Source organism: Fulmarus glacialis, unplaced genomic scaffold (genome assembly GCF_000690835.1).
Source record: "Fulmarus glacialis isolate BGI_N327 unplaced genomic scaffold, ASM69083v1 scaffold41898, whole genome shotgun sequence".
Taxonomy (NCBI): domain Eukaryota; kingdom Metazoa; phylum Chordata; class Aves; order Procellariiformes; family Procellariidae; genus Fulmarus; species Fulmarus glacialis.
Window position 1 is genome coordinate 2,639 of NW_009230909.1, and position 16,058 is coordinate 18,696.

Genomic DNA, 16,058 nt, shown 5'->3' on the forward strand with positions numbered 1-16,058 from the left:
TCTTTGAGCTACAATTCTTATGGTTATAGTAGTAGACTGCAATACTCTTACAAGTAATCTACATATTAATAGAATGTGAATTTTGCATAATTTTTAACCAGTGTTTAAATGTTTGTTTTAACAGAGTGGTAACAGTCCTTTCATTAATTCCGTGAGCTTGTTTAGTGGAAGAATGCTACTCTCCTGGCTGTCATAAAGGCTTGTTAGCTACATGTGGAGTTGAGAACAAATTGGCCTGACTTCTCCAACTGCCAAGTATCAGCTCTTATTTAAAATGGGTAGAAGTGCAGTAGGGAGGAAGATTAAAAACCTTCACTGGAGTTTGTTTTGACCATGTGGCTAATGAAGCTCTGAGTTTAGATACAGCTTGACAATGAAAAATAAACTCTTGCTTTGAGTACTGTTCTGGGTGAATGGAGAATCCTCCCCTGAATTTGAAAGCACCACTCTGTTGCAACCATCCTGTCTAGAACTGTTCTTGTGTCATATGCAGTAGTGACCTGTGCTCTACGTGTTTCTTCTGCAGTCTCAGTCACCATGCTTGGCTGTTACTAAGGCAGTGAAGGTGCAGAAAGATCATTCAGTTTATACTGGAATTGAAAACCTGCCTTGTGCGATGAGCGGGCCACTGGCTTTTCCTTAGCTCAGTTCTGTATTGCTGTCTGTTCCTGCTGCTGTCTAGAAGTTGTATAGTGGCATCACTGCAAAATTGAGGCGATATTGTTAAGTTCTGTGCCCGTGTTGCTTTTGTGTAGAATACTGGCTTTCAACAGGAATTTACAGTCTAAAAATAACGTTTCTTATTCCCCTGTACAGGTGTTTGCCTACAGAAGAAGGCCATCTTTTGTGGTGTAGTAAGTAGATAGATAGGTGTTTATCAGTCACACAAGTAGGAAGTCTGAGCACTTTTCCCATTACTAATAGTGTTTCTGATGTCAAGCTACTGTCAAAGTTGTTTCTAAGATGTTTCTAAATATAAAACACAAGGTGGGAATAGTATTTTGTAGGCAAAGTCCAGTAACTGAGAGGTGGTTGACGTGGGGAAACTTGATGTTATTCCTGATGTTAACTTCTGCAGAGTGTGCAAAAATGTGGGTCTTTGGCTATAGTAGTGAAAATCAGAGGCCAAAATATTTCCTGAGTGAGAGGGCTTATAAACAGATAATATTATGTGTTGTTTACACCACAAGTAAACGTTTATACTAAAAGCAATTATTTTTGTTTTAGAGGGACTCTGAATATGTCTGGCATAGCTCTTAGCAGACTTGCACAGGAGAGAAAAGCCTGGAGAAAAGATCATCCATTTGTAAGTATGAGAACTATTAAATTTCTGACTCTGCAGTTATTTTGGTGTTCTGATTATGATTTTTTTTTTCTTTACACTGATGTGATTTTCTTTTTAATGAAATTAATTTTTTAAATAAAAAAGTGCTCAGAACTATGTAGTGCAAAAAGAAGTAACTGTGTAAAGATAAAATATGTCATGAAGTATTTTAAGCACATCTTCTGAAATCCTCACCCTTTGGCTTTTTGCCTTAATTCAGGGATTTGTAGCTGTACCTACAAAAAATCCAGATGGCACAATGAATCTAATGAACTGGGAGTGTGCTATTCCAGGAAAGAAAGGGGTAAGACTTACTGTTGTCCTAAATCTCACTTATGGTGAAAAGTAAATAAGCCTGCTCGTGCATTACACTGACAGCTGAGAGTATAACTTACATGTAGTTTAATAGAAATGCTTGGATCCTGCTGCTACTTTAGAATCCAGGTGGAGTGGGCTAAGAATGATATTGGACAAAATACACCATGAGCGTGTTCAACTGTTGGCTCTGACCACCCTAAGAATAAAAGTTTTCAGAGGAGTGTGTAAGAATCCTGCATTGAGCAAACTTGAGATTGTCTGCTGCATCATGCCAGGGTTTATTATGACTTCTGTTCTTACTAAATGCTGGTTTAAGCCCTAAAGCTTGAAAACTAATACCACCAAAATGTTGCCTTTGCTGGTTAACTGCTGGTACCTTTTTTGTCCACAAAATACTGAGACCCTTCAGTCCTAGAGAAGTGCTGCAGCACTGTTTTTAACTTTTTGGATTTCATGGAAATAATTTCATGGAAAATAATTCTGTGTTATCAACATGGAATCTCATTGCCTTCCATTTTATGGAATTTTCTCTTTTTGTATTAGAACCCTCTAACATTGTTTCTTTTTATCTGTTTACACTTGTCCTTCCTAAAAATAACAAGGGAAGGGGAAAAAGGCTATAGAGACCAGAATTGGGTTTTTTTATCAGCTTGATCTGGTTCTAGGGGATAGGACAAACAGAAACTTTCAAGTGGAAATAATCATTAATGTGTGAAACTTCTTTGGTTTTGTACATTGCCATTGTAACATCTCTTTCTGAGCAGAATCATTTCTATTTTTCAAGATGTTACTTAGCATGTAGAGATTGTTCTTGAATTCAGTGGATGCTTGGTGGTTTTCATTCTTTTGGGTTTTGCATTGGATGTGGGACTTCTTTTGTTGCTTTTCCTGTTCTACTGCCTCTTGGCAACTTGCTTAAGTCCCCTTAAGATCTCGTTTCTTAGATTCTGAGAAGATGGTGCATAGGCAAAACCTGCAGATTCTGTACTACTGCCTCAGTTTAATGCTGAACATGGCATTGCTGTTACAGTTATAACTTAGCTCAATACTTTGGTAGTTGTCTGCACAGCTCAAGTTAGTTCTTAAAGAAGCACCTAAAAATAATTTAACGGTGTAAGGAAAAACTCGTCCCCTTGTGTTCTGCCAAAACAAGATTATCCCTCATAATAGCCAGTTATGTACCTTATCAAGATGTCACCTTTAAATACTTAGGTAAAATCTTCATGCCATACGAAATCTTCATGCTACTGCTTTAAAGTTTTGTAAACTACAAAATGGAGTGAACAAGACCCTTAAAGCCAATTTCTTGCCTCCTGGAAAATGCATCGCACCAGGAAAAGATCAGCTAGGCTCATGTGATTCCTGGTAAAGATTTATTTAAAAAATCAGGGTTTTTACTCAAGTAAAAATGCCGTGTCTTTAACAAGAAGCAGCATGCCTTGCTCATCTCTACGAGACCAACCAGTTGCTTTCTGTTGCCTTTGTGTTTGGAGGCATGCTGTACTGCAGCTGCTTCCCCTGAGATAGATGCGTAGTTGAAACCGCCAAAATGCTTTCTTGTCAGCCACATCAAAAATTGAAATAAAGTAGTGTTAGTCCTGGGTTGGATACCTCCATTCACTTTTTTGACAGCAAATCGCTTGTTAACTACCTAGAATTTGACTCAAAGAACATCTGCAACCTGTCCAGTAATGCAATGCGATATTGATGATACTGCTGTCATACAATTATCTTAGTAAGGCTTTTGAGTGTCTGCTATCTTTCATCCATAAGGTATGTTGCTCTATCAGAAAGACAGTAAAAACTTTTTGTTGACTGTTCCGGTGTTCTACTTGAAGAAATTATTAAAAGCTATTTGTCTTCCTCTATGACTGAAAGCAAACAAAATAGGAAAAGTTTATTCTATCAAAAGGCTCCTCTCTTCTAAAAATTGACAAGTTTGTCTCCTCTGAGAAGGTATGGAGAACAGGTATTTCTGGTTGTTGACAACTGACTACAGCTGTTGAGAACAAGTTCTTTAAATACACTATAGCAAATGTAATCAAACTCATTCGCTTTTTAAAACACCGTTATCTTAGTATTCGGTAGCACGTTTTTTTCCTATTCTATCTTGAGACTTTGCACAATTAATACCAACAACAATGGAGTGCTTTTTCTTTTTTGGGGTGGGTTTTTTTGGTGTCTTTTCTTTTTTTCTTTTTCCTTCTGCTAAAAATCACATAATTCAGGTAGGAGAGAATTAGGGATTTCCTCCTACAGTGGTCTTCAAACATACCTGTCTGTCCCTGAGGATAAGATTTGATCATTTATGCTGATAAGATGCGAGACCATCTTTATTTCAGTTTGTTTTAAAGAACAAACCCAACAGTTACTTTCATTGCAGTGTTGCCATAGCAAGGGCAAGTTACAGAGAAGTGGTCTGAATTTTACATACATAACAAACTTTCCTGTATTTCTACACTTCTTACCACAAATCAGTTTGTCAGAAGATGGGCTTTTTTCCTTATTTCCAAGTAAGATGAAAAGGAAGTATGTATTTGAGACAGGCTTTTTGTCCTTTGCTACGTGTTTTTCCTTGTTTATATGACCTTTTTGAGTAGTGCTGTCTTATTTGGTCTGCTCTGTAGCATGGGAACTGCTCTTCCCAGTTTCTGATGGGGATAAAAAGCTGCTTAGAATTTCCATTACACACAAAGATGGAATCTGTGAGACTACTTGCTACCAAATGCAGACAAGGTTAATTTAGAGGAGTGAACGTCATACTAACTGTAGCTATACTACAGTGCTGTCCAAACTTTTTGTTCGTTTGTGGTTTTTTTTAGCCATGTTCTCGTGAGGCAAAACAGAAACCATTTACATCCATGTGCTTAAGGGGTGTGTCCATATCCTGTCTTCTCAGACTTATTTTAAGTGGGGGTACAATGGCCCCTTCCTCATTGCATGTGTATCATGTAAAACTTTAGAAGTATTCTGTTCTTCTATGTATTATGAAAATTTTACTTGTATATGGAATTATCGGCGATGATCCTGACTCTGTTGATGACTCGGCAACACTTACTAGCTGTAATGAAGTGGAAAAGCAGGGTTTTCTTTCTTCAACTCCTTACATAGGTAGCATAACTTGTCTTGGTCTAGACAGCACACTACAGTGTAGGACAGTTATTTTCTACTGTGTAGCAGAAGGATGTCTTGTGCTTTGCCTGAGAAACTGTATCCTTGATAAGCTTTTTTCCACAAGTTTGACTTTTCCTTGCTGTAATCTAAGCTCTACCTTAACTTTTTACAGACACCATGGGAAGGAGGCTTATTTAAACTACGGATGCTTTTCAAGGATGACTACCCTTCTTCACCCCCAAAATGTAAGTAAAATGACTAAAAAACACAGTTTATTAGAACAATGTTAAACTAGCCCATGAGGTTCTGTGAATGGTTATTACTTTCTTACAGATTTTTTTTTTTTAAGGAAAGTTGCTTTTTTCTTTTTTTCCCCACCCACCACTTTGCATTTAGAAAGTTGCGATGAAATGAGTTAAGTGCTCAGTATAATAAAATTGGGAGGGGAGGGGGATTGCTGTGTGGGTTTCCTCGAAGTTTGACAAAAGCACCACTTGAAGTCTTCACTATTTGATTAGCCCTCTTTGGAAAGTAGGTAGGCATGGTTAGACCAAATCCCTTTGTGTGTTCTTACTGTTAAGTTGGTCTTCTAAGCCAAGAACTCAGAAGGCAAGAACTTAGAAAAAATAATTAAAAAAAAAGTTCCATCAACTTTAACCTTTTCATCGACTTGCTCTAAACATGGATCTATTCTTTTTCTGATACTATGTACAACAGATATCTTCAGAAACCTAGTTTTGTTAAGTTTTAGAATTTTCCTTATCCCATCTCAAACTTACCTACTTTAGAAATTTGAAAACATCTGTTGCCTTGCCTAGTTTCTTGGTTCTTGAATTGGCTACCATCTCAAATCCATGACACTGATTACAAATGGCTTTTTTGATGGCGGTTCATTTCTCATTTAATTTTAGTGTTTCAGCTGTATCGGTTGTCTTGGCTACTCCTTTTGTTTGTTACCACCTAAATACATGTGACACAAGAGGAAATGTATCTTTTAACTAGAAAATATTTAACATGAATATCTTGAGAAATACCAACTAGCACATCCTGCAAGTGTTAAACGAACTGTCATGCCTTGAAATAAGATGTATATGTGACTGGTAAGACTTCTTACCAATGTAGCTTCCGAGTTCCTACTGAACTTCATTGAGCAGCTCATAAGCAAGACTTATTTGTGATCTCAGATGGATCAGAAAACTGCACTAACGTAGATATTTCATATATTGCTAAGCAAGTGTTCATTACTCAAGATGGTGGCTGTTGCATTTAAGTCCAGTAAAGATTAAAGAAATGCCAGAATATAAACTAAGTGGCAGAAGGAGAGCGGCACAAGCGTACTCCTTTAGTCAGACTTGCAACTTAAACTTGCTGCTTCTTGTTCAGTGCATCTTGATTATACATAAAGGAAGAATGAAACTGAAAAAAATGCTAGAAACTTAGTCGTCTTTGTATGGAACTTTCAGTATTTTAAAGTGAGGAGTGAAGAGATGAGTGAAGGGCAGTATCTTTCCTTTATATAGTAGTATATGGGGCTGTAAAGACAGGATTAGTTTAAAAAGGTCTTTATTACAAAGCTACTACAAACTATTTTGTCAGTTTCCATTCCTAAACCAAGAGATTACTGGTTACAATGATAGTGCTACGCTGCCTGGATTGATACCACATATGTGATGGAGTTCATGCTGTAGGTGCAGGCTGAGCCAAGAAGAAAAGCAGTATTAATAGCTCCAGAAATCTGTGTGGGGTTTTTTTGGGGGGGTAGTGGTGGGGGTGTCTTTGGCCCGGTTTTTGTTTTTTTTTTTCCCCACTGATCTAAACCAGCTCTCTGATCTTAATCTTAGTGCTGCATGCAAGTAATTCTCTCTTCTTCATCAGGTAAATTTGAACCACCGTTATTCCACCCAAACGTGTATCCTTCAGGCACAGTGTGTCTCTCCATCTTAGAGGAGGATAAAGACTGGAGGCCAGCAATCACAATTAAACAGGTCACTAATTGTACTTAGACATATTCTTAGCCCTTTTATTTGCTTTGCTTGCTTATCTTACGTGAATGTAATATGTTTACTGTGTGTTTCTACAGTTGGTTTCTAAGGGTTTTTTAACTGAATGTCTCTTAGTAATATCCATGCCTATGTTCTTCTATTCCTTCTTCCACAGATCTTGTTAGGAATACAAGAACTTCTAAATGAACCAAATATTCAAGATCCAGCTCAAGCAGAGGCTTACACAATTTACTGGTAAGTATCTTTGCATATCAGCTTGAAAGCTGTCACATTGCCTACAGCTGTCTGTTACTTATAGTATAACATGTGAATATTTTTGGGACTGATCAAGGGAATTTTCTTACCTTCATGGCTGTATCCTGTGGAGATGCCTAGCTTGTGCTAAACTTGAAGAAAACAGTAACTTCACGGTTAGTAGGCTAGTGGAGCTTTTAATAGCATCGCAACAGCAATAAAGTGTGAAGACTCCTTCAGTTAGACCATGATTCTCATCTTGGTTCTAGCCCAGCATAGAATCCTTTCCCCTAAAGGCTAGCTGAGTAGCAGTGATAAGGCATAATGATTTCATGAGACCAGTAATAGAGGAGACTGAATTACGTGACAAGTCCCGTTCATCAGTATAGGAGTAACTTACTTCTGTCCAGTAGTGGGTACCTACAAGCACTTGTGCCTGAAGAATAGAGAGCTTCTCTGATTGCTGGAGGAAATATGTGGCATTTTGTGAAAACTTGATTTTGCAAAAGAATAGGTTAAAAAGTACAGAAAGCTTGTAGCTTTAGCAGAATGAAGTTTGCATTAGTTAGGAAAGGTGATAATTTGTGAGCTAAAAAGTACTCTTTTTTTTTTTTAGGCTTAATCTTAAAATTTTCCCACCATTAAAAATGGATGGCTGATCTATAATCTTTAGGGGAGCAAAACACTTTAAACAAATGCTTTTGGCACTGACAGCTACTGAAATAATGACCAAGATGGAAATGTGGAATTACTATTCTGGACAGAAGAACAAGTCTCCAGGAGAGTGCCAAGTTTGAAAAATGGCATTTTATGAGACTTCATGTGCAAGCTATGTCAAAAATGTCTTTTATAGGATCCTAGTGAAAAGGAAACATAGGGATGGGTAGTGCATCTTGGATTTAATTAAAGGGTTCACTCGATGTTATTTTTTAAGTATCTGCTGAAGACTTGATGGGACTGAGTGCATACGGAGGACAGTTAGGTGGCCACAGTTGTAGGCAGCACCTTTGGGAGCCAGTAATGATGAGGCAGGCCTCCCCCTGCTTTTTTCCTTTTTTTTTTTTTTTGAGCCACTCTGAGGGAATATGGGGCAGGAATAATACACTTTTATACATGTATAAGTAGTCTGTGGTTTTTTTTATCACCTCCCACATGCATGTATGTACAAAAACAGTCTTTGCTAGTCTTGTTTCTGTTTTATTGTAACTGCTTCTAGAAGAAAACATCTGTTGAGAATAAACTATTACACATGTTTTCTGTTACTTCAAATATATATAGTCTCCCATTTATCCTCTTCATGTCTTTTGGACTTGCATAGTATTTCAGATGGGTTACTATATTTCTGCAGTCTGAGAGTGTCTCTCTTACTACTTAATGAGTAACTGGTAGAAGCAGCTCAACAGAGCAGGATTGTGTATGCATCTGTAATTTGGCAGTTGATAAATACTGAGGAAGATGCAGTGTTGTTTAAATAGATGTCTTTTAGTCAAGTTCTTAAACTTAAAGAATAAACTTTGTATTCAAAATAAGAATAATTGTTCTCATTCTCAGGATTGCTTTGGTACTGTTGCTCTGTAACTTTAGCACTCCTAACGTGCTAACCTACTTCCTCCTCTCTGCTGTAGGCATGCAGAGTCTCCTATGCAGGCATTCTTTTGTGTGGATTATGAGAGTGTGAGACTTAACAGCTAGGTTGTGTTCTCATGTGACAGTGCAATATAACTTAAAGAAGATTTTTAGAATAAAGTTTGTAAATTTGTTTATGAGAAGAAACTAGAGTATTTTCAGTCTGTTTGCTGGTAATTGTTCATTGGATGTGACCAAAATTGGCTTCATTTCTTCTTCCCCGCCAAACTGTCAACTTCTGAGGATATAATTTGCTGCCTCTTTTTTTTTTTTTTACTGCAGCAAGCCTTCATAGCTGAAAGTAAGTTAAGTTACTGCAAAGCTGTCTGCAAAATCTAGTCACTGTAAACTCTCTTTGGCACAAGAGTAATGGTAACAAATTTTTGTTTAGCTCTTGACTGACACTTCTGACAGCTAATACAAAATATAGTGTTGAATGTAAATGGATGCTCTACTAAGCTACTACTATCCCTTGTTGGCCCAAGAACAGAAAACAAAGAACTTGCCCTTTTATGTGTTGAGTCTGAGGCTTAATGACTGGTCATAGTTCCTTGACATAGTACTTGCTTGTTTAATCAATCTATAGCAAGTATGCTAGACTTAGTGAACTACAGTGTTTTTTCAAAATGATAAGCTACCTTTTTTTTCAACTAAAGGTTAGGATAAACCTAACACTGTGAGTCAGGATCTGCAGAGATGAAGGCTGAAACTACCATACCGTTATCATTTTCCTGTTTCTTAAAGAGCACTTCCCCTCTCTCCCCAAAGCAGTAAAGATAATACTTTAAAATCATATGAAGTCCACCGTTAGTGAACTGCTCTTATCAACCACTTTGTGCTGTTAGGGTACTGGAATTTATTGTTAATGACCTCAGGTCTTAACATGGGGAGTGGAAAACTTACATTCAGATGAATAAGAATGCTTGCATGTAAGGTACAGCTGGCCTTGAGAAAGAGCAGGCGCAATCCTGTTTATAGAGACTGGTATGGTACAATCATTTGACAACAGATAAAGTTTGGGAAGTAACTGGTTAAACAGTACCTTACTTCTCTCCAAAGGAAATTATCAGAGTAATGGTCCAGAAAAGCCTTTAATATATTGTAGTGTTCAGTGAATTCCTATCTGATGGTTTTGCCTTCAGCAATGACTTAGTTTTGTATTGAAGAGAAATAGAACAGTAACTCAGTAAAATGGCCTCTGATTTCTCAAGCTGTAATTACCCTTTCTCTCTCTTCTATTCAGCCAAAACAGAGTGGAATATGAAAAGAGGGTTCGAGCACAAGCCAAGAAGTTTGCACCATCATAAGCATCTGTCATGCAGCATCTTAAAAAGGAAGGGATTGGTTTGGCAAGAACTTGTTTACAAAACTTTTGCAAAATCTAATGTTGCTATGTACAATTAATATCCACTTAGGGGAGGGGGTTGTATGTGTGCCATTTTCCATATTCGCCACTTGTATACAGTTCTAAATTTGCTGAATTGCCCCCAGTTTTTTCATACAGGGTCTCTTCCTTCAGTCTTTTGTATTTTTGATTGTTATGTAAAACTTGCTTTTATTTTAATATTGATGTCAGTATTTCAACTGCTGTAAAATTATAAACTTTTATACTTCTATAAATTCACTAGTATCTCTAGTTACTTTGCTATCTGATGCAGGCATGCTTTAAAATGTTAGAACTATATTTAGCCTCTAGCTGGCTGTATGAAAAAGAATCATGCCCTCCACCCCCTTCCCTCCCTGAATTTGTTTTTCTATCTTTCAGAAACTAGGTTGTTATTGCTTAAGAGCCTCCGAGATCCAAAGTCAGCCAGCATCCTTATTCTGCATCACTTCCTTTGTGTTTATATGGCGTTCTGTCTGTGTTGCTGTTTAGAGTAAATAAACTGTTTATATAAAGGGCTTTGTTTCATTTATCTTCATTAAAATTATTAAAAGACTGCCATTTAAGTGGCTCTGAACACAATTCAGTACAAGTCCTGTTTTTAAGGCCTGTGATGCTGCACTTACTTTTTGTTTAGATGTTGCCTTCATTTCTTTTCCCTGCCCCCACCCCCAACATGAATGTGGCCCTTCTTTGTGCCTCAAGTGGCAACTGCAGCTATTCAACTTTGATCAGTTCCTTAAACAGCTTACAGAATTCTGACTAGCTAGAGACCAATTGCTTACTGTGCATAATGGGATCAACATACTGGTGTGACCATGTTAACATAAAATAACACAAGCATTAGACTGATATGAACAATAATAGAAACTGTCCAAGGAATGCAAGGGGACCTACAGCGACTGGGGATTTTAAATGGTACTTGTTTATCAGAAGTACTTCTGTGCCTTCTTCCATATGTCAATGTATATAGCTTTTAGGAAAAGGACGTGCTCTATGCAATTACAGTTTCCTTCTGTAAAGGACATCAGTTAAATTATGTAAGTTATTTTCATGTATGTCAAGCTGATATACCCTCTATTAAACTTTCACTGCTTTTTTAATTGTTTTTAGTCAAAATCATTCTGCAAAACAAATGAAGTGTGAAAAGCTTTGTTGCATCTGAGCTGTAGCTTCTGTGCTTTTGTTATTAAAAAATGGCTACTGCTAGAGACTTAAGTTATTCTAAGTGTGATACAGCTCTGTTCTCAGATCTGTTCTGCTTGTCTGCATTTGATTACGATAGCTTTATAACATAAAAACATTCCCCCAAATTAGAATAGCTAACACCTTCACATTATTCTCAGTCCTTTAAAAATTGTTTGTGTAGGATTGCTTTCTTGTCACTATCTAGAAATCCTTGTTACAACAGCTGATTTGGGAAAGACTTCATGTGCTTGGGGTGGGAAAGTGAGTAACTGAGAAACTGAGTTAAAGGAAAAGATTCCCTGTCAAATTTATTTTATTTACTTGGGCTTCTTTTTTTCTTTTTAAAGGGAAATGGAATATTTGTACCACTGAAACTGCTGCTGTGACTCCCAATTCTAGCTCCAGTAGGGCTAGCATTTAATCTCTAGTAGAAGAGGGTTAAGAGGTGAAAAATCTTGCTGTGACTTGAAGAACTTATGTATGAATTGTCTTCGGTATCTCCAATTCTACTGAAGTGGTGTTGAAGTTTAGGTTTAAATAAATTCCAGTTGGGTGCTGGAAACTTTTCAAAAGAGCATTCTATTTAAATGTACAAAAAACAACTGCTGACAGCTGCACTTTCACTCTACAAACTGGCAGGCATATGGAAAAGTGAACTAAGATACTAGTGCTGATGAGAGTCTCTGACTGAAATCTTTAAGGGCCAGACTGTATTTCTGACTTGGTAGAGCAGCACTTCAAGTAATGAGAATGCAGGCAGATAGCATTGCTGAGCCTGTTATTTGAAAATTTATGGTACGGTTCTGAATATAAAGTGCCAAAATATTGTATGTTGCTTAGGACTGTCTATCAGAGTAAATAAAAAAAAAAGCATGTAAAGTTACTGAAAAGACATACTGAGATGTTAGAACAATTCCAGGAAGTGTTTTTTCCGTTTAAGCTTAGGTAGTCAGTTTACCCTAAACTAGATGAAGTAGCTGAAATACATACGGCAGGTTCAAGCCTGCAAAAAGTCAGAGGCTCCCTATGTGGTAGGTACTTTGAACAGGGCAGTAACTTAGTCATGTTTTCCAGTTGAAATATAGGCCAGAAGTTAGAAGGGTTTACTTAAGGTACTATTAGGTAAAAATAATCCCTATAAACCACTTTCCAGACATATGGATTAGAATACAGGGGGGTTTTATCTCTTAACTAAGCTTCAGGCTCTTTACATAGTAATTAGCATTCCATAAACAATTATCTAAAAATTAAATAACCTAAAGCCTTTACGTGCATAAATAGACCTATAAACCCACATACAGCCTGAGGTTCACCTAAAGGAAGGCATTTGCTAAGCACCAAGTTAGAGGTGAACAACCCATGCTGTTAATTGTCCACAAGAAAATTTCTTTATACAAGATGTTACAACTCTTCAGGATTGTTGGGGTTTTTTTAATGTTCTTGTGATATGTGGGGGTTTTTGTTTGCTAGTTGGGGGGAGGGGTTGGTTCTTTTGTTGTTTGTTTACTTTTCAAATACTTGATTTATTGGCGGCTGTTGCAGCAACTTTACAGTACCATCATCTTCTGCACTGTCCTCATCACTGCTTTCACTGGCATCATCTGGAGTGCTCACGCTGTCCTCCTCAGATTCTTCGTTACTTTGTGCTAGTCTGGAAACATTTTTCAGGATTATAAAAGCAAAACAACTTATAATAAGAAAAATAGTATTTAAATTAAATTTCATTACCCTGGGGGATTGATTGGTCTGTTGGGATTAGAAAATTCTTTTCCTGAGTCAACATCAAATGGATCTGGAAAAAGAAGGAAAAAATGCACATGTTGATGAAGGCGGCATATTTTAATGGTCTGCCTTAATTTTCATTTTAGGAGAAGATTCTTGGCAGGGAGAGGAAGGCATAGGAAGTCTGGTTCAGCTTTCTGGTAAGTTTACCATAGTTGTTTGGTCAGAAACTAGGGGAGGTGAGAAACAACTGCCCAGGTCCTGCCTCCTCATTCTAGTCTTTTCACTCTCTTCCATGCCCTTCGTGCCCACCCCTCCAAGGGGTTCAGTAGCTCTTCAGGGGTAGTCAGACTGTACACGAAGGTTTCTAAGGCCTTTGGCAAGAAAACACGGATGTTCTCAGAATGGTTTCATTCTAAAAGAGCTATCTAGTTAGTTCATGTCTACTGAGAAGTGAAGTACATCTGTCCAGGTTTAGCTCTTGCTAAGTAAGGGTAGGCCTAGATTTACTTTGGCTTACACAGCTCGGGGGAACTGTTACCTCAGAAAACTCAAACAAACATGACATGCTGGGCTGAATGAAATCATCCTGTTTGGTGGAAGCCTAACTACTGTTACATTAAACTGAAGACAGTTCTTAAGGGGCAACACTACTCTGCCAAATAAAGCACACTTCCACCCACAATCCTACGGATTTTCTGGATGGACTGTAGTACCAAAGCTGTCTTGATTAGGGACTACATAAACATGTCCATTAAAGGTCTTTCTTAGGTTTATGTATAACTAACTTGCTGTCAGACTGTATGCCTATATTTCTCTTATAGTCCTCCTCTTATAGTCTTTTTTCTCGTAATCTGCTTTTAATATCTCTAGATAAAATGAGGAAGCATCGTATTTTCTTTTTACTCCTTAGTTCTCTAATATGCCTAATTTAATCAGGGTAGCTGCTCCACAGTTCAGCTGTGAATACACTACTATATGCATTAAATTGCTTTAGTCATTTTCATCTTTTTGAGTTGAAAAAAATAGGCAAACTTGCTTATAAGAAGAACACAGAGTATAAAGTCAGAACAACACATCTCAGCAAAGCTCTTATCTTCTACCTTGCCAATATTTTCATGAGATTAAAGGAAACGATGGTAAGGAAACTAGTTAGGAAAAGGGGGTGTGTGGTGTGTCTGTGTTTTTTCTTACCTATTTCTTCGTCTTTTGTTTCTTGGACACTGGCTAAAAAGTCCTTTTCAACTCTCAACACTTCTTCCTGGCAATGACAGGCTGCATATTTTTCCAAGAGATTTTTGTTCAAGTCAATAAATGCCTTACCCCATTTAAATTTCCTTAGAAGAATGGTGGCTAGGTCTGGGAATCCTAAAACAGAAAATAAATTATCAGTTTTCTTTTTCAGTGTGAGATTTCACTCAGCTTACAGGTTTCTAAGTTCAGTACATACCTACGTATCACTACAATAGTGAGATGTTTGCCAGCATTTCTTCAGTGTTCAGAGATTCAGACTTTTAAAAATATTAAAAATCTTTTGAAATTTCAGTTTAACTTGAAATATCTAACTGAATCCAAGAAAAGTTCATAGTCTTTTAGTGAGTGTTACATAAAAATATTTTGCACAGGTAATGAATGATTCAAGCTCTAGCTCCCACAGTCCTTCAGTAAGAGAGCAGTTGTACAAACAGTATTTTCAGAAGATGTGTCCTGTTTAGTAGCTGACATGAACACCCCCCAGACACCTCGATGCTACCAGATAAAAGTACTTAGAAGAAAGGTAGACAATCTGATTCTAAACTCAATGAAGTGATGACCAGTGGGACAGCATTACAGTTTATTCTATTGCAGATCATCTCTTTTGATTTATTAAGGATGTAAGAATTGCTGGTAACATATTTCACATCAGACACATTACAGCCTACCAACAATGCAAAAAGCTGCAGCAAAAGCCTCCACGCAGGACAGCTTGCATGGCCGACCATAGTTGACAGGATTTGCAGCCACCAAGTAAGGCAGTAGCCGTAGATGACTTCCTCTCATTCTCTTAAAGGGAGTTTCTTCTAATTTGGCCCATGAGCAATCTATGACTGCCATTCCGCTCTGAGCAACGACATGCCTGAAAAAAGAATCATCACTGTATTTGAAAAATTGTTATCATTGTATTGATAAAAAAAGTTAAAGTGAAAATTACAATTGCCACTTTATAATGGCAACAAATTTGCATACAACCTCCCCCTTTTATCAATGAAAAAGCATACGTGTTACAATGATCTAAAATACAGATACAATGAGAAAGAATAATAACGTGCTTTTCCTCTGAACATGCATGTGGCAAAAAAGGTTTACCCATACGTTTCAAACTGAAAGTGAAAAATTCTAGCTTTAAAAACATGACAGAAAAGTGTGGTTAATAGTAATGTTTGCATTCTTAAAAGTACACCAAAGTTCAGATTTAGGTTCTCCACTAGCTTCTAAAGACTTATCTTTTCTCCGAGTAAATACGTCTTTATAAAAAAAATGCAGGCACATTTGAAGATAATTCTCAACGTTTTCCCCCAAATAAGTTTTCTAGTTAATGCATTGTGTTGCCTAGCCGAAGAACTTGAATAAAAGTTACAGTAGCTATGGGCCCATGATTTGAACAAATTAACGTACAAACCACATACTTCGACTTCTCACTGGGATCTACAGATGCTTTTTTCACCTGACACCAGCTATGCAAAAATGTTAACCTGATTTAATAAAATGGCTCTGTATCTCACGTTCATGCATCAACGTAATGTAACGGGGAGGTCAAATTTATTCTGTAGCAGAGTTGTGGCCATGAATCAGTGGTTAAAATGTTCTCCGTAATATACCGTCACGACAGCGTTTGAACCAAGGGCTCTTCCTCTCAGCCTGCGCCTCCACAGGCTTTGCAAACCGGCAGGGAGGGCACCTGGGCGCCGGCCTCGCCGGGGACTCACCTATCAGCTGGAGAGAGATACTCGGTGGCCAGAGGACTGAGGACGAGGCCCGGGAATCTCTGGCGGAGGCGCAGCGTTCGGAGCAGCCCTTTTCGGGCCAGTTTCCTCCCGGTGCACTTCCTGGGATCGCAGTGCCCGAGCTCCCACATGGCGAGAGGGCACGGGAGCTTCGCCGCCGG

The 16,058-nt window shown here is 37.8% G+C and overlaps 2 protein-coding genes across 2 annotated transcripts; one reads left to right on the forward strand and one right to left on the reverse strand.

Annotated features, from left to right (window-relative positions):
• The first annotated feature begins 1,231 nt into the window (after positions 1 to 1,231).
• On the forward strand, positions 1,232 to 10,521 carry UBE2I (ubiquitin-conjugating enzyme E2I). Its single transcript, XM_009584382.1, has 6 exons — positions 1,232 to 1,306; positions 1,545 to 1,628; positions 4,929 to 5,001; positions 6,632 to 6,741; positions 6,914 to 6,993; positions 9,863 to 10,521. The coding sequence occupies exons 1-6, from the start codon at positions 1,241 to 1,243 to the stop codon at positions 9,924 to 9,926; spliced, it is 477 nt and encodes a 158-aa protein (XP_009582677.1). The 5' UTR covers positions 1,232 to 1,240; the 3' UTR covers positions 9,927 to 10,521.
• A 2,173-nt stretch (positions 10,522 to 12,694) lies between these two features.
• On the reverse strand, positions 12,695 to 16,055 carry TSR3 (TSR3, 20S rRNA accumulation, homolog (S. cerevisiae); the record flags this gene model as incomplete). The annotated part of the gene is made up of 5 exons (XM_009584383.1): positions 12,695 to 12,842; positions 12,920 to 12,983; positions 14,108 to 14,281; positions 14,836 to 15,029; positions 15,880 to 16,055. Coding segments are annotated over 5 exons (756 nt in total), but the record flags the coding sequence as incomplete, so codon positions are not given.
• Between the last annotated feature and the right edge of the window lie 3 nt (positions 16,056 to 16,058).